This window comes from Hoplias malabaricus, chromosome 10 (assembly GCF_029633855.1).
Source record: "Hoplias malabaricus isolate fHopMal1 chromosome 10, fHopMal1.hap1, whole genome shotgun sequence".
In the NCBI taxonomy this organism is placed as follows: Eukaryota; Metazoa; Chordata; class Actinopteri; order Characiformes; family Erythrinidae; genus Hoplias; species Hoplias malabaricus.
The window spans coordinates 4,746,158-4,766,221 of NC_089809.1; the positions used below are offsets into that span (position 1 = coordinate 4,746,158).

At 38.3% G+C, this 20,064-nt stretch overlaps 2 protein-coding genes across 2 annotated transcripts; both read right to left on the reverse strand.

The window, feature by feature from the left end:
- Positions 1-1,265: 1,265 nt before the first annotated feature.
- On the reverse strand, positions 1,266-7,224 carry grwd1 (glutamate-rich WD repeat containing 1). Its single transcript, XM_066682787.1, has 7 exons — positions 6,962-7,224; positions 6,256-6,373; positions 5,151-5,325; positions 4,466-4,676; positions 3,854-3,999; positions 3,347-3,538; positions 1,266-2,569 (listed from the first exon to the last, which is right to left on the reverse strand). Exons 1-7 carry the CDS (start codon positions 7,152-7,154, stop codon positions 2,261-2,263), a joined length of 1,344 nt encoding a protein of 447 aa, XP_066538884.1. The 5' UTR covers positions 7,155-7,224; the 3' UTR covers positions 1,266-2,260.
- Positions 7,225-9,618: 2,394 nt separating this feature from the next.
- zgc:174888 (uncharacterized protein LOC558116 homolog) lies at positions 9,619-18,945 on the reverse strand. Its single transcript, XM_066683760.1, has 5 exons — positions 18,645-18,945; positions 18,213-18,325; positions 17,504-17,584; positions 14,301-14,438; positions 9,619-13,443 (listed from the first exon to the last, which is right to left on the reverse strand). The coding sequence occupies exons 1-5, from the start codon at positions 18,655-18,657 to the stop codon at positions 13,093-13,095; spliced, it is 696 nt and encodes a 231-aa protein (XP_066539857.1). The 5' UTR covers positions 18,658-18,945; the 3' UTR covers positions 9,619-13,092.
- Positions 18,946-20,064: the final 1,119 nt, after the last annotated feature.

Here is a 20,064-nt window from a genome sequence, read left to right on the forward strand (position 1 = left end):
GGCGGAAGGATACACGGTTACACGGCTCGGTACCGAGGAGGATAGGTGTTAGGATAAGTGCTTACAGTAGGTTATTTACGTACAGTATGTACGTATGTTCCCACTTACACCGAAAATCGGTTTACGACGCGACGTAGGAACGGATCAACGTTGTAAGAAGTGCAGTGGCGGATGCTGGTCTTTCAAGGAGGGGAAGCTCAGTTTTGGCCTACATTATAAACTGTCGGTTTATTTATACGTAAATTCTACCCTCCGTTCCTTTTCAAGAAAATGATCTGTGACCCTGTCGTACCAACAAGGCGTCTTTTCCAGGGACTTGACTAGTGTCCTCTCAATGGCCATCAGAGCTAGGCTGCTTAAACGGCCTTGGCCCATGTGAAGTGTGTCCGCCTGTGAGTGCTTTGTGACGGTGGAGGGGCTCAGCAGCACCCGCTGAACAGAAACTGCGATAGAAGTCAGAAAGAGTGATAGAAGTCAGTCTCCAAACACAAGCAGCTACAAAAAACCCACCAGAAATAGAAGCTCGATTTGTCGCTAATCATTTTTAACAAAGAAAATGCCGCTAAGAGGACTTAGAAAGTCTGGTTCAACTCAGAACAGAAAGAAAATGTAATGCTCCCTCGGATCTTTACACCAAAGGGTCGCTGATTCGCTCATTTCGCTGTCAATCAAAAAGGAATTCAGCCTCAAACAGATCATCCAATCATCATGCAGAAGCTGAGCGTCCGGGACAGCCCACTGCCCCATAGACCCCCAGAGACGCTGAGCGTCCGATGGGCGGGACAAAGCCCACCATTTATCCAATCACTCGCCTCGTTTCCCTGCACTTCGCTGCTTCTCTATTGAACTCTGGACGCTCAGCGTCCTCACTGTTTAAAGCACCGTGAAGCTGCGGGAATAATTGAGAGGAAAGCCGCGTCTTTACCAGTGATAAGAATTCTGAACTGATTCTGAACAAACGTTAATCGCGTTGTAGTGCATATTTATTCAATGACATGTACACACAACAGTATATATTTGATCACTTGTTTTTTGACATTTTAGGGGAAGCTGAGCTTCCCTTGCAGTCTTAGAGCAATCGCCTCTGAAGTCGAGGACCCCCTGTAGTTTACAGAGTAGTATATGGAACAAGACGCCCACCTCTTGTGAACGAAGTCAAGAGATATAATTGTAAGAAGATCAGAATATAGTAAACTAAATCGGTGCAACCCGGTTTTAGCAATGATGTGACTGCAACATTATTGGGAACACCATTGTTATTTTTATTGACATTAACTTCCTGATACAGATACTTCTGTTTAAAAAGCTAGTTTTTCACTTTTGTTTAACTGAGGAACCACTGTTTACCCGCTTTAATAAATTAACTGATTTTTTTCTCCAGGTTTACATCACAATTGAAAATATATAATGAAAATACAAATAAAGCAGGGCATATTTTCTCATTGTAATAATGGAAGGAAATAACTATTAAAATGAAGTTAAAAAAGAAAAAAAATCTTTTGTTGTATGACATAACAACTGGAGATCACACACATTAAATATACAGAGAAATTTAATGTGGAATCACATGGTTGTTTCTGAACAAATCAGTATTTAGAAATTTGGAGAAACGGGCAGCATCTCTGCCAATACATAGTGGGAATGCAAGCTAGTGTTTCCACCACGACCACCCAGAAGTTCACTATTTCTAAGTCGTGGAAACTATTTTTATTAGAATTCATCTACTTCAAGGGGCACCATTTATATAATCTTCAAAAGTTAAGCATAACACAAAATTGGGTGCTCTGAAGCAGCTGCACATATGTTAGGTCTTGAACAGAGGGGTATAGATCACAGATCCAAAGTCACAGATCCTTGGGTTGCAGAGCAGTGGAACTGCATTCTCTGGTACGATGGATCTAAATCCAGTACCTTGACTAATAATTAATCATTGAACATCAGAACCTGACCTTACTAAAGTTTGCTGCTATCACATCCTTTACAGCAATGCTCAAGCTTCTACTCTTCTAGTGTAAAACCTTTCCAGAAGAGTAGAGGCTGTACTCAAGCGGTAAAGATGAACTGAAGCAGTAAAGATGAACAGATTACCTAACACTTCATTTTAAAAGAAATGTTGGATAAGCAAATATGCACAAACTTCTGTCCGTATGAAATTTCACATAACTGATGGAATCAAGAAGCCTTGGTATTTCTTGGCCATGACAATGGCTACAAAGCTCAGTACTGTCACTTCAGTAACAAGAAAAAACTACATTTTTATTCACACTGAGATAGTTCTGAAGATGTTGAAGCCGGACAGAGCTGTGGAAATAAGAGTTCCTGGTAACTGTGGATGCCAGTGGATCTCCTTCACCTCTTTCTGACCCTGGTGGAGGAACAAAAGCTGAGGAGGGAGCTCCTTTAATGCTTCAGCCCTTTCTCCAACATCACATGACTCCACAGACAGATCCCATTGGCTGACAACATCATCGGCTCCTGAGGCAGCAAATACGCTGGAGTCCACTGGGTTCCACTGGACTGAGGTGATGGGGGCACTGTGCTGTTTAAAACTGGCAACTGCACGCCCAGACTAAGTAGGGGAAAGAGAGGGGAAAGACATTCAGAAACCTGTAAATAAGGATTTTTACCCAGTTTTTCTAAATTACCAATCCTACCCAATGGTCTTCCACAGTGATGCAGAGCATTTTTTGGGACAGACTGTCAGGCTTGGCAGCACAGTACTAATGAAAACAATGTGAAAGGTATATTTATCTCATGTACAGCCCGTGTCAATGACCTGGAGAGCATCATATAGTGTTTAAGATCACAGAAGCCCACTGCCTCTTCAGGTGGTTTCATAATGAAGAGGAAAAAGCTGTTCTCCTTGTTTGGAAATGTGAGATGATCAGTAGCGTTTTCATGCAACAGGCTGAATCTCAAATGGCTCCCTATACTCTATGTAGTGCAGAGTCTATGTCATAAAATAACGCTGTCAGCATTCACACTGTGCATTGTATGTAACATTATAAAAACCATATATTTTCAGGTATGGGACACGTCTTCGTGTTGAAATAGGGCACTCACTGAGCGCAGTAATCTTAGTTTTATTATTTGTGAAGTGCATTTCATAGGGAATAATGTGCTATTTGGGACATAGCCAAAGCTTCTACTGAGCGCTGTTTACCAAGATGACACAGATGGGACCCTCACTTACATTTCTTTAATTTTAATAAGTAAACTAAAAGTTTTAAAAGAAACTATAAATCAATGCAAACATCAGTTTTTTTAATTAAATGACAGATACTGTACAACATGACATCATGCGAAAAAAAAACAAAGATAGAGCTCTTCAGTATCAAATGCTCACCTGGAACTGTCTGAGGTCCCAGACCTTCAGAAGACCGTCGTCTCCTCCCGACAACAGGAAAGGCTCTGTTCGGTTCCAGCTGATCACGTTGACGTCTGAGGAGTGAGCCTCACTGGCTGAGAGCATGGAGTTGGGTGGAGCTCTAATGTCCCAAATGCGAATAGACTGATCCACTGAACAAGAGGCAAACACCTGAAGAGTCCAACACACACACACACACACAAAATTGCTCTGTAAATTTATACATATAAAAATAGTAACCATATATAAAATAAAATGTAAAAAATGCTGCAGAGGATATTTTCTTTCATTAATTTTTACCTATGTTTTTATATTTCGTCTAATTTTTAAGACGTCACTGGTAGACCATCATATCTGTGCACATCTTATAACTGACATTACTGTTCCCAATTTGATACTGTAGAATAGTCACCATCACCTTGATGTAAGCATAATCTTAAATGTATTTTAATATTTATCTTTTATTTATGTATCAAAAAACCATACTGTAGCTTCATTGGGCGACCACTGGAGGTCCTCCACAGATTTGGAGTGAGAACTGAAAGGGCGTTGGTCAATCTGCCAGGAAGCTCCCCCCTCTCTTGGTTCCCATACGTGAATATTCTTCTTACAGTCTCCACTCACCAGACGACCTTTAAGAACAACAGATTAGATACGTGTACAGAATAAAGGATGGATAAATATATTTCTTTTTTGTGATAAGGCATTGTTTTTTTTGTGCAAAATACGAGTCAAATTACATTTTTACAGTAAATCCACTGTTTTTACTATTGTTCCTATTACATTTTATGACGTTGTCAATAATACTTATTTTTATACTGCTCAAACCTTGCTAATATCTCACATATCTATTGTCTTCTTCCACCTTGTTCTCTTATTTATATCTGCTCTTATTATGTTTATTGTATTTATTTTTTACGTTTTTGCCATTTTTCCATAATTCCACATCTTAAACATTTATTAACAGTATAAATAGTCTGTGTACTTGTGTTGTTTAATGAGTATGCTACAGGTCTAACACCAAGAAAATTCCTTCTATGCATAAAACACTAGGTAATGTAAATGACTAATTCACAGCTCAAGGAACCCTCCACTGACCTGGTACTTTCGGAGACCAATCAATGGCAAAGCCTTCTGTCATGTGACCAGCAAAACTGAACAATGGCGTAGCCTCTTTGTTCTGCTTTATAAACGCTTGCATGGCTGTTGAACTGTGAACCGCCTCCAGCTGAGAACGAAGATCGAAGATCTCCACCTGTCCTTTCTCCGACCATATAGCAGCTAATGACTGGTCACCTCTCTGTGTCACCTGAACATAACAAAAAACAAACAAACAAAAAGCAAATAATAAGACTAAAATTAGGAGCAAATAATACATTTTATTTTAAGATTACAATGTGGACATGTCTCCCTGTTGCACATTAACACAGTTCTCCCCAAAGTCTTAATGGATCGTCTGTTAAATGCTTTGGTCAAAGTACCACAAGGATTAAGCACCACAGCACTGCCCCCAACCTGACCCCACTTACTGAATAGTTACAGAGCAATATAATAAATCAACAACATAGTGACAGTGTTTGACTGACAATGTTGATGACTGATCAGCTTTTTTAACTTAACAATTTAGAACAACATTAAAAAATGTGTTATTCTTCAATCTTAAAAATCACTCAGTCCAAATCCTGGCCCAACAAAATTTGAGCATTTAGTAGATAATTACATGTTAACAAATTTCCTATAAAGTGACACCAAATGAACAATTCAGACAAAACAGTCCACTTACTCTGACTCTATTTATTCCTCCATAGTGAGGCATCATGGCCAGTTCCATCTGAGGCTTCTTATCTTCCTCCTCATCTTCATCACTTTCTTGATCACTGTTCTCCTCCTCTTCCTCCTTGTCTTGGTCTTTGTCTTTTTCCATGCCATAGAGGTTGTACATGCGCATGACTAGAAGTCTGAACACAGAGGGATAGATTATTGGTTTTCTGGAATTTAAGCTGGCCAGCTGAATTTTTCTGACCTCCTTTAAACAGTTGAGGAGCTGAGGTCGCAGAACGTTACAACTGTCAAAAGTGTCAAACAAATAAATACAGTGGAATTTTATTTTGTTTATTGATAGTCAGAAAACATGTTATTTCTTACTAATTCAAGGAATAAGGTTTAAAAGACCGTTGGTAAGGACACTTACTTCGCCTGTTTTAGTTGGTGTTAGTTAATGTTAGCTTGACTCGCTAAACTCGGTGGCTCAAATTATACTCAGCTACATAGCTGCATTACGGAGGTTTCTAGTGTCGGATGAATTCGAGTTCGACTTCGATCACATTTACAAGAATAACGGTACCTCTACATTTGAGTTTAGCTTATTGCTAGGCTATTGTCATGAATAATGTTAGTTATTTAGCTAGATACTGTCATAACAGTCGGTCATAACGGTGTTTTACCGCGGCGTTGTTCAGCTGTTGTCCACCAGTGACGTCACGGTCGCGTTCAAGAATTTCCGTAGCGAGCTCGGGTTTTTCCATCAATTTAATAAAATTGTCAGTTTTAAAGAAAATTAAGCTGCTATTTTCATTTTAATTCATACTTATATACGTCAGTAACTAAGTTAATGTGAGATATTCATGGAGGTCCATTAAGTGGTGCTTAGCCTTTAAGGTAGAATAATGCGGAAATATAATTGCTGCATTATTTTAAATGGAAGAGATCATTCAGACATGGAACTCATTTCATCTTAATTTAACGCCTTGGATGATACTTGACCATTGTGTTTATTCCCTGGATGCATTTCAGTATACAGCTAAACTGTTTCCTGAATGTTGTGTTACTTGCCAAGGATTTCATCTCATTAGTTCATTACTTTGAAGTGTTCACTCCAAGTAACTGACCTGTTGCTGAGGGCTGCATCTGCTTGGGTTCCTGCACACAGCATCATAGAGAGGGGAAATGTCTCTCGACTGTCCCCCTCACCATCTCGCAGCACATCAAAACTCAAACAAGGAGCTCCTGCAGAGATTCAGATGTTTGTTAGAATTTCACCACTGTCTTAAACTCCAGAAACTAAACGTCACCTGAGCCTGTATTTTTTACATTTATAAAAGGTTATAAAAGGTATTTCTGTAAAAGTTAACAGAGAGATCTATTAATGTATGACAGATTAATAACACATAGTATAATCTGGGTATTGGTATTACACTGGTTCAAAATGACTGTACATATCTACCAGGGTCTTTATCAGGTGACAGAAAAACTGGTCTAAATCCCTGGTTTCTGAATATAAACTTTCCAGGCTTCAAGGCTGTACTCAAATGACTGTGAACAATCTGCACACCTCCGGGAGGTAACACAGGCAGTTATACTACAAAGCAGGATTTCTCTAGTTAGCCAGAAAACATAAGAAGAACGTCAAACCACTCCAACAAGGAAAGAGCTAAGGAACATTCCTTTTGGACAGTCATCAACTTTGGGCTTAGGTTATCTGGCTAAATGAGAAATTCTTCCCCCGTTTTAATAACTAATACTACAAACCAAGATAATAAGCCACATAAATATAACAAAATATTAAGAAGGTGCTTTGTACGTATGTTTTGAGACCTGTCTGACACTCGTGGTACATGCGGTACGCGGAGCGGTCCATCTCCAGCTCTTCCCCGGGCTCCAAAGGCTGCAAGCCCGGCACAAACACCTTTCCCTCCTTGCCATCTTCCGCCTCGTCTTCCTCCATCTCCTCTACTCCTTCATCCTCCTCTTCTTCTGAGTTTAACACGTGTTCCCCGGGCGCCGCCATTTCGAGAAGAGCAACTCCAGTGCAGAAAAGAAAACACCACCGTGTCGTCACACACGACCAGTGACGTCACACGAAGGCAGAGCCAACTTTAACATTTAAAGGGTCCATCCTACATGTTTTATTCTTGTTAAATATTATTACACCGAGATTTACTTGTGTCCTAATGGAAACACCAAAGAGAATGAATAAATAAATGCATGTCTGCTTATGTAACACACATAAAATATGTTTCTAATATCAGCTGCACAATTTCAGACCTCATAACCCTCAGATATAATGCTGCTGGGGTGAGCCATAGTGCCGAAAAATATTGGTGGATAATGTGATTAATTCGAAGCCATAAAAGGTGTGGGAATTACTTAATATGTGGAAACTACTTAAGTGTTTTACACCTAAATTGTAGATTCAATGTGTATAGCGCTAAAATGTTTAACATTTATGGAGGCCATACCGGTATATTTGGTGCAAAACCCCTGAGCACCTGTGAGCTGCAAACCTCTAGATTTTTTCCTCTCCCACAACTACAATTTTAACCGTTACACCTTTACAATTTTTTCATTGCAGGTACACAAATCCAATTCTATGCACACAAGTACAAAAAATATAATACGCTCCGTTTCACGGTGAATATGGTGCCAAACACATTCACACACTCATATAAAACAACTTTCTTCATCAACTCAATTTTCTACATGGACCCTCAGTCCTCCATGTTTGTATTCTGAAGAAGGCTTTTCGTAGGAGGCGCGCAGTCACAGACCCAGGAGACCTCAGCCAATAGCATTCGACATGTGCCTAACGAGTCCTCTGATTGGTCAGAAGGGTTCGCTGATCTCTGAACAGCGCCCGCCCTTGGCTCTACAGATGCACAAATTAGTTTAGCGCCACACTGACTGAGATATTTGGTGCGAAAGTGAGAGCGCGAAAAAGACAGCATTTGTGACTCGTAGCCGCAGATTCGAGCAGGTGTAAAGGTGATGAATTTGTAAAGGTGTAACGGTTAAGTTGTATTTGTGGGAGAGGGAAAAAAATCTACAGGTTTGCAGCTCTTGAAGAGATTTTAGTGTGACTATTTTCTACAACTACAAATTTAAGTGTCACATGTACTCAGTGGTTTGGCACCAAATATACCTCCATAAAAATTCACTAAGAATTCCCAATTGTTTTGAAATGTTAATTTATGGAGGGACAGTTCATGGGCATTGTGCATTTCTCTGTGTTTTTTCTTCTTTCCTTTACTAGAGAAGGCACTATGGGAACAAAAGCATACTGTTTAACTGGTGTTGTTTGTGCCATCATCTGCCCGCCTCTGTCCTTTTGAGGCCAAACACACTGCTCCCGTCACATTTGCTGCAAATAAACATGACCACAGAATACACTAATTCTCATTGACTTATAGAACTTAGCAATCTTTCAGAAGCTCAAAAACACCGTATTTAGAGATGCCATTTCCTCTATAGGATTTAAATCAATTACAATCCTATAATCCTAAATAAATTATATGGTTCCCATGATCATTCAATCAATCACAATTGTTTGCAGTTAGTCAGAATTATTATACTGAACACCCACTTTATTCAGAAAAGCGCAGAATTCTGTAACTATTGAGCCTAGTACAAAGTCTGGGTAATGTCCAAATGAGCCCATGTTTAAACAGGTTTTCTTCTGGAGTGAACTCATGCTGCACAGGCCCTGTCTCATATCTAAACCATGCAGAACATTTCCAGCTCACAAATTCGCACACAACAGAGGAATGTATAAATCAAACTAAAGTGACTTGTAAGCTTGGTATTCCAAAATCTGGACAGATGATTGCCTGACTAAATTATAAATCAACAATTTAATTGGTGTGTTTTTTTTTTAATTTAGTAGGTTTGGAAAAGTAGGGATATGTACAAAAGTGTTGCAGTATTTGTACTGATACCAGTACTAAAAAATGCTGACGGATACCCAGCCCTAGTCAAACTGTAAGCATATTTACATATGCAAATTAACTCTGCCCCTTCCTGATGAAGTGGTGAGTCATGTTACCTTGGAAACAAAAATTGGAGTTTCTAAAACAATACTATGATGTAACAGAAGGGGCTCATTTAAAGATATCAGTAACAAAAAGCCTAGAAAATAATAATTATAGCTAAAAATTGCCTGGGTTTGGTATTTAAAACCACACAGTTTTTAGAGGGGAAAAAATTAATGCAAGAAAAGTGTGTGATTATGGGCCCTTAACAACAACTTTGCTACATGAGGCTTATGCTTGAAATGTGTTTTACTGATGTTTCATGTGCAATGATTTTGTTCAGTTGCCTCTGGCCAAATGAGGTTGTGCTAATTTTCTACTTAAAAAATGCTAAAAATCACTTTTTTTTTTGTAATTATATCAATTTTACAAAATCAACATTAATTGTACATTAAATTGTACAGAAATGTGTGCTCCTAATTCTGACAAACAGCCATATCCCGCAAATTCTGTATAAAATTTGTTTATTCAGTATAGAGACATATTTGAAACATAAACTGGTCATTAAAACATACATAAACACACACCACACACACATGGAACACATTTTGAATAGCAGGTTGACTGTGTTAATACAGTATTAGTTGCTTCATTATGGCTAGCATCCAGACTAACATCTTCCAACATTTTGTAAACATTTTGAAAACAATAAAAAAAAAAACATTCCTGAAATACTGTTACACCAACTGCACAATAATACACATTTGTATTGGTGTTTGTGAAATTAAAACCTTGGTAATGATATTTGTTAATACTGTTTTTAAAGAAGCCTATTTCCACCACTTTTTTTTAATAAATTCATATTTTTGAGAAGTATCCTTACGGTGAATAAGTTATGAGCTCTTAAGCCATAATGATCAGATACCAAATCATTTATGATGTGTTAGATAGTAGGTGGATGAAACAGGCTTCCATAGCTAATGGAGTGATAATGGACTCGTTTGTTCATTCTTTGCACCATTTTTCTACATTCAGAGTTTCAGAATTTTTCAGCCCACATCTGTCTCCTTATACAATGTTAAAGGCACACAACTGGAAAGCAGCTTATACAGCCAGTAGAAACACAGAGGGACAGAAATTATCACACACCAAAAATGTGTAACAGTTCAGTCAGTATAATATTACAGAAAACAGTCACCATTTTAAATGACATTGCATTCTGATGATATAGGCTTTTTCTCTGGACATTTAAAATGAACAATTAAGAACAGCTTAAAAAAAACAGAAAGAAAGTTAACGTGTGCTGTATTCATAAATGATGCAACTGTTGACAGCTGGTGCAACAGATGGCACAGTATAAAATATGCTGAAAATGTTTAAGGAAGCATTCAGGCATTTTGTAATTGTCTATAAAGTGCAACACCTGTCTGAGATGAAGAATCCAACAATAATCCTAAGAGTGTATCCTCCACAGGGGGTGGCAAGGTTTCAAACAGATTTAGTACAAATTCTCTGTCAAACCCAGGCCACTAGGTGTCAGAGTAATGGATGTTTTATAACGTGAATTATCTGTAAGCGCTTATCCAGTTCGGGGTCGCGTTGGGTCCAGAGCCTACCTGGACTCATTGGGCGCAAGGCGGGAATACGCCCTGGAGGGGGCACCAGTCCTTCACAGCGCTACACAGACTCACACCTACGGACATTTTTGATTCGCCAATCCACCTACCAACGTGTGTTTTTGGACTGTGGGAGGAAACCGGAGCACCCGGAGGAAACCCACGCGGACACGGGGAGAACACACCACACTCCTCACAGACAGTCACCCGGAGGAAACCCACGCGGACACAGGGAGAACACACCACACTCGTCACAGACAGTCACCTGGAGGAAACCCACGCAGTCACAGGGAGAACACACTACACTCCTCACAGACAGTCACCCGGAGCGGGAATCGAACCCACAACCTCCAGGTCCCTGGAGCTGTGTGACTGCGACACTACCTGCTGTGCCACCGTGCCGCCCTGTGAAGAAAAATTATTGGAGAAAAAAATTGATTGCTCTTATACTAATTGAATTATGCAGAAAAATTGGGTAAAGATTAGTGGTAAATGTGTATTGGGTTGGTGATAATCATGAATATTAATGAGCTTTCTTAAAATGTATCAGTGGGTTTTAGACTGTGATATTAAATTAAAGTAACTGTCCCTTCCTTAGTCACAGCATGTAGTGTTAGCTTCTATATAAATAAACTCTAATATTCCTAATATATAGATTCCTAATATAATGACAGATATGGAGACATACAGACACAAAACTTCATTTTGTGGACAAATATCTGCTCTTCACATTTACCTCACTGTTGGCCAGGAAGATTTAACACAATCCATGGCATTCTGGCAAGAAATATGAGATTTTTATGAAAACACGATCCTGACTGAAAACTTCCGACCAGGAGTCAAAAAAGAAAATAACAATGAATTACAGTGAAAGAATTCAGCTACTTTAAGGTATACCCACTGTGGACACAGACATTCAATGCTAAAGCTCTATAAAGGGATATGCAGCAATGGAACTGTGTTCTCTGCCCAGACACAATTGGGCTAAATCTGTCTCATATTTGGCATCTCTGACTCATTATCGGTACCGGCAATTGTTGTGTGGGCTGGATATGGGCCAAATGTCATGAGCTAGGCTTGACCTGGCTTATGGTCCATTTGTGCACCAGAAGTGGGCCAAATGTGAACATCCTCAACACCCTCATTCCAGCCCAAGGGTGTGCCAAAAGAGAACTGGAAATGCGCCACATTTGGGCCAAATATTCTTTGCTGTCTGTGTGGTGAGATGGAAACCATTCAGTATTTTTGGGATGAGTTGGAGTTCTAGAACTAATCATCCAACATTAGTACTTGATCTTAATAATGCTCTCATATACTCCCAACTATGTTCCAACATCCAGTGTAAAGCCTTCTCAGAAACAAGACGTTTTAAACGAAGAGGTTTCTAAAAATATTTGGCCATATTTTTTTATATTAGAGAGCTTAAGAGTTGACGGTGGTGTAACAATTTACAAATTCATATTTCTCTTTGTTCAATTAGACAAACATAACATAGTTATGTGAGTTCTGTGAAGCTGCTTTGTGACATCAGTTGTAAAAAGCGCTATAAAAATAAATTTGATTTGATGTTTGTGAATCCTAATAGCCTACACAAATTTTTTGGAGTTGCACTGATTGTCACGTAGTTCACGATCTTTTTTTATTTTATTTTTAGATGTGTGGTGGAATTTAAGGTATTTTGTGATGATTTCTGTAGAAACTACCCAATTTTTCATGTTTGTGTAGTGTAATATAACAATCTAGCCCGCTAATGTGCCTATCATGGTGCTACCTAGCTGGCTGGCTGTAAAAATGTTACGTTTTTTAGGTTAGCTAAAAGGAGTTAGCTAGCTCCGGGTAATCTTATATCGTATATGTCCAAAATTTTAAATCAGATTTTTGTTAATCTTAGGGTACTTTAAACATTGTTAATTCACTGCTTAAATAGACTACTTTGTAGTTTGGTAATTAGCTAGCTAATGTCATGCTAACCGTTTAATGGTGAGCTGTGAATTAATCACCACAACAACTTCCAAATTACAATTCAACCAATGGACAAGATATTACTTCCAGACTCTCAACAGCTATCGGCTTAACAGCAAGAACCTAAGACTTTTTCAGTGCGCGTAATAGACATCATTTGGTTTCTTCCAAAGAACTGGCTCCGAAAGTTTTAAGAGTGCTTTTAAAAAAACAACAACATTGACAGGTTTAAAAATCGATAAATTCCAACTAGGACCACAGTTCCTTCATTGCCATTAAATTTCTCCAAACCTTGCTCCAGACTGTTTGGTGTTGGCAGTTAGTGCATGCCTTGGTTTAGAAGCATGGATTCCTAGGAAATTACATTCAAGACAAAGCTCCCCTTCCTTACTTTTTTTCCTCATTAGACATTTCTCAAAATAATGTCCATCATGACCCTCAGAGAAGTCCAAAGTACAAGGCCTGAAGATGGATATAACCCACTGTCTCCATTGACTGGTGTAACAGTGATCCATAGTTTTTCACTTTTTCCTTCTGTAGGCAACTCATTTGTTGCTTCTGCTTCATCCATATTCCCTTTTTCCATTGTGTCCTCTTCCTCTGTATAAAAATTGCTCTGAAAATCACATGTCTTTTCTCCCTTTGGACAGTTTAGCTTCAGCCAATTTGAAAGGAGGGCTGACGTTAGGTTGAGCAGTTGTCTTGGGGAGGAGTTCACCCGAGGGAAAGCAGAGACATCTGGAGTTTCCTGGCTCTGTTTGTACAAGGATTAAAATGCAGACAATAAAAAGCTTACTGTCTGCAAGAGCTGTTAAAGCTGAAGCAGAAAAAAGACAAACAGACCAAGCTGGAGATACTGCACATAAGCAAGCAAGATAAGCAAAAAGTTCTGTTTAATATCTCTGTCATTTCCCCTTAATATCTCTGTAACGTTTCATTAATATACCCTAGTTCCTTCTGGCCAACACTGTGATCAGGTATGGAGAGGCGACGAAACCTAACTGACCACTATTCTGATATTTATCCGATTATTTCTGTATGAAAAATTTGTATCAGCAGAGAACCAATTAAAGCTTTAAAAAAACACATTATATATATATACTTTACCTGTTTGAGGGCCTTCTTTATAAGGCCTTCACATTATATTCCTAAATGAGGTAACTCTATATTTAATTGACAATAATAATAATAATAATAAAAATAATACATTAATATTAATAATAAATTAGTGAAAAGTGTTTATAAAATATATGTAATATATCATGTTATATTATAAGAATATTTAATTTGGGCCTTTTTAACAGTATGTCTTTGATTAAAATTATTTTGATTAAAGAAGAAGGATTTGCACAAAATTGAAATTTTACATTTTAAATTGAGATATGAGACGAGGCCCTAAAACAATGAAGCATTGAGTAAACTTTAACGCTGAATGAGGCTTGGCTGAAATGAACAAGCCTGCCTGTATAAGCAACTGTAATGTTAAGGTATTTCTCAACAGCTAAGTAATGTAAATACCAACCTGTCTAAGATACATTAAGATGAATTATGAATCAGATAACAGCATATAGAAGCTCCTACTCTGTAAGAAGTAAAATAATTCATGCATACCCATGCGTCTGAAGAAATGTCATCAAGCTTTTTTATCAGTTCAATGATGAAACTGTATTTGAGGTGAATCCTCTCAAGGTGGTGTAAGAGGTCTGTCCAGGAATGTGACAGAACCAGGGCCTCAATGAACACACAGCACTAAACAGAGAGAGCGAGCGAGAGAGAGAGAGAGAGAGATACAGAACATATAGACGAAGTGTACAGTGTAGTATTTCAATTTCATGTTCTTACTAATATTGCTGTCTAAAATAGCATTTAATATTATTATGTTTTTATGCATTATTCTGTACTTCATCACTTCTAATAAATAACCTAACAATTGGTGTATAAATGAATAAAAACAATTAATGTCTTTTCAAACCTTACAACCAATGTCTTTTCAAGCAATTTTAATGTCACAGACACATTTTTAGCTAGTGTTGGAGGGCATTCATATTATCCCTGACCCTGTGTATCCTGTACAAGACCCTGGCCTTGTCTCACCTACAGTATCATGCTTGGCCTTTCATGGTTGCTGTTTTATCTCAAATTAACTCTGCACCTACTTTTACCTACCACCAAATCACTGACCACCTCCTAATACTCATATCCCTAATATTTTGCCTTCACATTACTATAAAACCTTTATCTGCCATCGGTTTACTTTTATTTTTGTTCTGTTATGTGTTATGCCCTACGGTGTTTACCCGAGGAGGATGGGTTTCCCGTATAAGTATTGGGTCCTTCCAAGGTTTGTTCCTTGTGCACTGTGGGAAATTTTCCTTGCCACTGTTGCTCTTGGCTTGCTCCTAGGAGGCTTGGACCTGGATCTCTGTAAAGCTGCTTTGTGACAACTTTCACATTTAGAGAAAGAGTCCCGCTCCGGGTGACTATCTGTGAGGAGTGTGGTGTGTTCTTCCTGTGTCTGCGTGGGTTTCCTCCGGGTGACTGTCTGTGAGGAGTGTGGTGTGTTCTTCCTGTGTCTGCGTGGGTTTCCTCCGGGTGACTGTCTGTGAGGAGTGTGGTGTGTTCTGCCTGTGTCTGTGTGGGTTTCCTCCGGATGACTGTCTGTGAGGGGTGTGGTGTGTTCTCCCTGTGTCTGCATGGGTTTCCTACGGATGACTGTCTGTGAGTGGTGTGGTGTGTTCTCCCTGTGTCTGCGTGGGTTTCCTCCGGGTGACTGTCTGTGAGGAGTGTGGTGTGTTCTCCCTGTGTCTGCATGGGTTTCCTCCGGGTGCTCTGGTTTCCTCCCAGAGTCCAAAAACACACGTTGGTAAGTTGGTGGTCCGTAGGTGTGACTGTGTGAGTGAATGTGTCGCCCTGTGCAGGACTGGCACTCCCTCCAGTGTGTGTTCCCGCCTTGCGCCCAGTGATTCCGGGCAGGCTCCGGACCCACCCTGACCCCGAATTGGATAAGCGGTTTAGGCTATGAATGAATCAATGAATGAATGATTGATTGATTGATTGATGTGTAAGCTATTCAGGACAGCTGACTTAAATCAGTCTTTTTCTTCACAGTACAATTAAATCACAATTTTTGTCATTGCTCATGCAAATAGTAACATGGACATTACACATAGCCACTAGATGAGCTCTCTCCAGCACTAAACAGGAAAAGTGAAATTTTATATTGTAGAACACACTGAGCTTTCAGAAAACAAGGCACAGTTCAGATACATTGTGGTTCAGTTCTCAAAAGCTTTTGTTTCTGCATTTTATGTTTAGGTTTATATTTCAACAGATTGTTTTCTTGTAATTTTCCACCAGGAGCATGATAGGATAATGGTTTGTATAAGTACACTGGTAGAAAACCTGTCATTGGTGGTACCATTTGCTGTCTGTGTGGTGATACCCTCAAAGGTACATATGCAGTACCTTTAATTACAGAACATAAATGTTTTATAGTAAAAAATAGCAAATAATCACCTCTCCTTCTAGAGAAGTGAATATGATGTAGGGAACACAACTGGACTTGCCGCAACTGGTTGTGCCTTTAAAGGAGTGTAAATTTGAACTCAGTAATGAAAAGTAGGTTTTCATCCCTTTAGGCTGAATGAAATAAACCAGATTAATAACATTGTTAGAGTAAACCAGTCTCTCTGTAATGATAATTATTCAGCTATGACTGCTATTCAGCAGGTGATAACAATATATTTTATTGTTCTTCCTCACCCAATGTGCTGGAAATTACTCAAGTAAATGTTCTTCTAAGCGTTATCAACTCTTGAAGGGCCTAGTATCTTAAGAACTCATTAGCTTAGAGGTGCTCTTTTCCAACTTAGGGTGCAGAAAAACTCCACACTCATGTCTAAGCATTGTTTAATCTTTCTTTTCATTGTAACTATTTGTGCAAAAGTCTTTCTGAGATGCTAGATCTCAGAAATGTCCTAATGCTTTTACTCCTATGTATTATTTTTAATATTGTTTATTTCTGTTTTACATTTGAATAATATTTATCCATGTTGTTACTTGTATTGCACTATTTTAATAATTAAAACATTTCAGTTCTTACTCTTAATTAGTTGTTTTTTTTGTTTCATTTGGTCTTTTTTTCCAGTATGTTTGAAAATTGCTCTATAAATAAACTTCAATTGCATTACATATCTTCCTTCCATTAGAATTCCCCAGCTTGCAATTAAACAGCCCAAAAGGTTTTTCAAAACCTTTTTTTATGTATGCCATTAGAAGAGGGTTTTCCTAGTCTTTAAATTGAAATATTCTTACTCAAGGCCACTGTGAGAGTTCTGAACAAGAGATACAGCAATGACTATATTTTTTATTTTGTTTGGAGAGTTATTTTAAACCTAGTCTTGATCCCCTTTCATACTTACAGGTAACCCAGACATGCAGACTTTACCCAGCGGAGCTGTATGTGTGAACACAAATGTCCATAACATTTGTCCAGGATATTACCCGGAGCCTATGTGTGAATAGAGCCAGTAAAGTTCTAGACAACTGCACTGTATCTCCTAAATACTCTGCACAGGCACAGGCCCCGTCCCTAAAGCACACTGAATATTTCTAGCTGTGAGAACACGTATGACACAGAACATTGCCTGCTGTTTGCTACATGTGTGAAAACACTACCCCAGAAAATCTATGGACCTGATTCTCCAGACTTGTCCAGTTAAAACGGTTTTAGATTATGTTCCATCATATATATCCTGCTTAATCTGGGTTTTTAACTCTGTGGATTAAATCTGAATAAAGAAAACAAGTCTTACCTTGTCACTTTGGCTGTTAGACCCACACTGTGAGCTGGCATTAGGAATCGGCACCACGTAATTTTTCGGGAAAACTTCTGGCTGCAATTAGAGTGGTAGCATTAGAAACATAGAAAGTCAAAGGTGAAGTTCACTGATGTTTCCAGTTTTGGGCATAATTAAATAGTAATGTAAACAAAGGAATTCAGAACAGTTCAATGAAAAATGCTCCATTCTTGAGAAACTCATCAGACAAGTCAGAATTCTTTAAATTTGTGGTGAATGGAACCACAAATGCTAAGCTCTTTTATGCTAGTTTTAAAAATCCATTCAATGTAGTGAGGCAATGTGAGGTAAACCAGTTCCCAAAGAAATTTATTTTCTTATTTACCATAAGTAGCTATAAAATTTGGATAGTAAAGGCAATGCTATATTTGTGTTCATTTGGATTGCAACTGTTGGTGTTATTTACGAGTAGTAATTTTGAGTATTTAATTTTCCACAATGAAACATATTCCATTAAAAAATATATAATAATACTAATTTACCTATATTATATAGTTTTATTTTTAAAACTTTGAAATCTGTGGACTTCCTCTCAATGATTGAAGACCGGAAATATCACTGAATTATCAACACTATCAAGAATGTCAACCTGTACCTGTTTTAAATGGACAGAATCATCCTAGGATTCGTGGTTGTAAAGGAAAGTAAACCATAATTCACTCACAAATCCAGTGTTGTCCTCATGGTTGATGGCGTGCTGGAAATTTCGAGCTGTTCCTTTGTGAAACTCATTACAACCTCGTCCTCGGAGAGTGAATATAGACAGCAGAAGAAATACTAAATAAAATGCAAAACAGATAAAAGCATTACATTTTGAATTTGAGCACGAAACTGTAGCTTCATATTCTAACATTCCGTTCCACCTTAAACTGTGCAGCGCTAACACTCAAGCGGCGCCAGAGAGCTGCACAATTTAAGGTGGAATCTAAAGTTAGAATTAGAAGCTGCGCAGTTCAATCTTATGTCAGAATTAGTTTATGAACTGTCTATATTTCGCAAAAGAAGCTAAATTAACGACTTCAATGTTATTTTCTTTCAGATAAAAGTAATATTTAAAAAGTTTAGTTTAAAATAAATAATTTATCACAGAAGTTACCTATGAGTGTCATTGCTCCTCATCAGACCATCTGGGTTATGTTATTCCCCATGACTTTCCTTTCCTTTCCAGCTCCAAAACAAATTCATGTAATTTCCCAATTTTTTTTCACATCTTTCATCTCTTTTCTTTCATTTTCATTTTCCTTCCACCTTCTGTCGCCTTTAGAAATCCTCAAACTAGACACACATGCAGCAGAAGCTTGAAAGTGAAAGTCTACTCAGACCTAAGGCTCACATAGGACCCCCTCCTACAGAACCTTCTCCACTCCTTGTTCTTTCTTTTTTTATGTCACTCCTCCTACCCTCTCTCTTTCTTTTTCTCCCCCCAAAAAACAAGGATCTACACAGGCTTAGGCATGCACACACTTCTGTTTTTAATTTCATCCCAGAGGTGCCTTCTTCAGTAAATTCTCTCTCTCTCTCTCTCTGCCTTAACCCATGTGTTTGCTGCTTAGTCATTCGTTAAGGCTTTAAAAACAGAGGAAAAATAAAAGGGATTCAGAACAGTCATGTGCTCTCATGAATGTGACCCACTTTGGTGACACAGACCTTAGTCACGTCCAATTAAAGGGCCCATATCTTTTGGCATCTGTTACTCTGCATACATAGTTAGTCATTGTTACATGCAGCACTATGGTACATGGAATTGTTAAAATGGACAACCAGTGTAAAAAGGAGGTGGCTTTATGGCTGATTGGTGTGAATGGACTGCAGTATAAGTTATACATTAAGCTTCAATATATAAAAAACACAGTTTATACATACCAGTATTTTAGCCTGTTGCTGCTCTTTAAATGTTGACAACTAATTAGAGCAGAGTTTATTTACATATGTCACTTTTTACAGTTATCCACCTATTCAGCTGCTTATATTATGAGAAAAGAGCTCATCTGGTCCTGTTGTGACATCACACACATGAGCAGTTCTTGGTGCTTAAACCCACACTAAATTTGTCCGTAAGAAAATATTTAATGAAAATGTAAGATACAGGCCTTTAAATGCTAAAATGACGTATGCCTGCTGCATGTGATATTGAGTCAAAAGGATGTGAATAGTGAAAGGTTTGGAGATATTTACTGACGTATGAATTTTTGTGGGATTCCTGGCAGTGAACTGTAGTGTTACGGTAATTTCTGTGATGTGTTTCACACACACACACACACACACAGACAGAGAGAGAGAGAGAGAGAGAGAGAGAGAAAGAAAGAGTGAGAGAGAGAGAAATATGTCCTGGCACTGGACCAGAACTGGATAAGTTTCGGAGAAATGATGGAAAAAGGAATGGAGAAACTTTTTTTATTTTATTATGAATTGCCAGGATATTTTTCTGTTGAATGTTACTTCATTAAAATCAGCCAGAATGTAGTTTCACATTGGAAATTAGTGAAATGTATTTAAACACACAAATACTGAGAGTC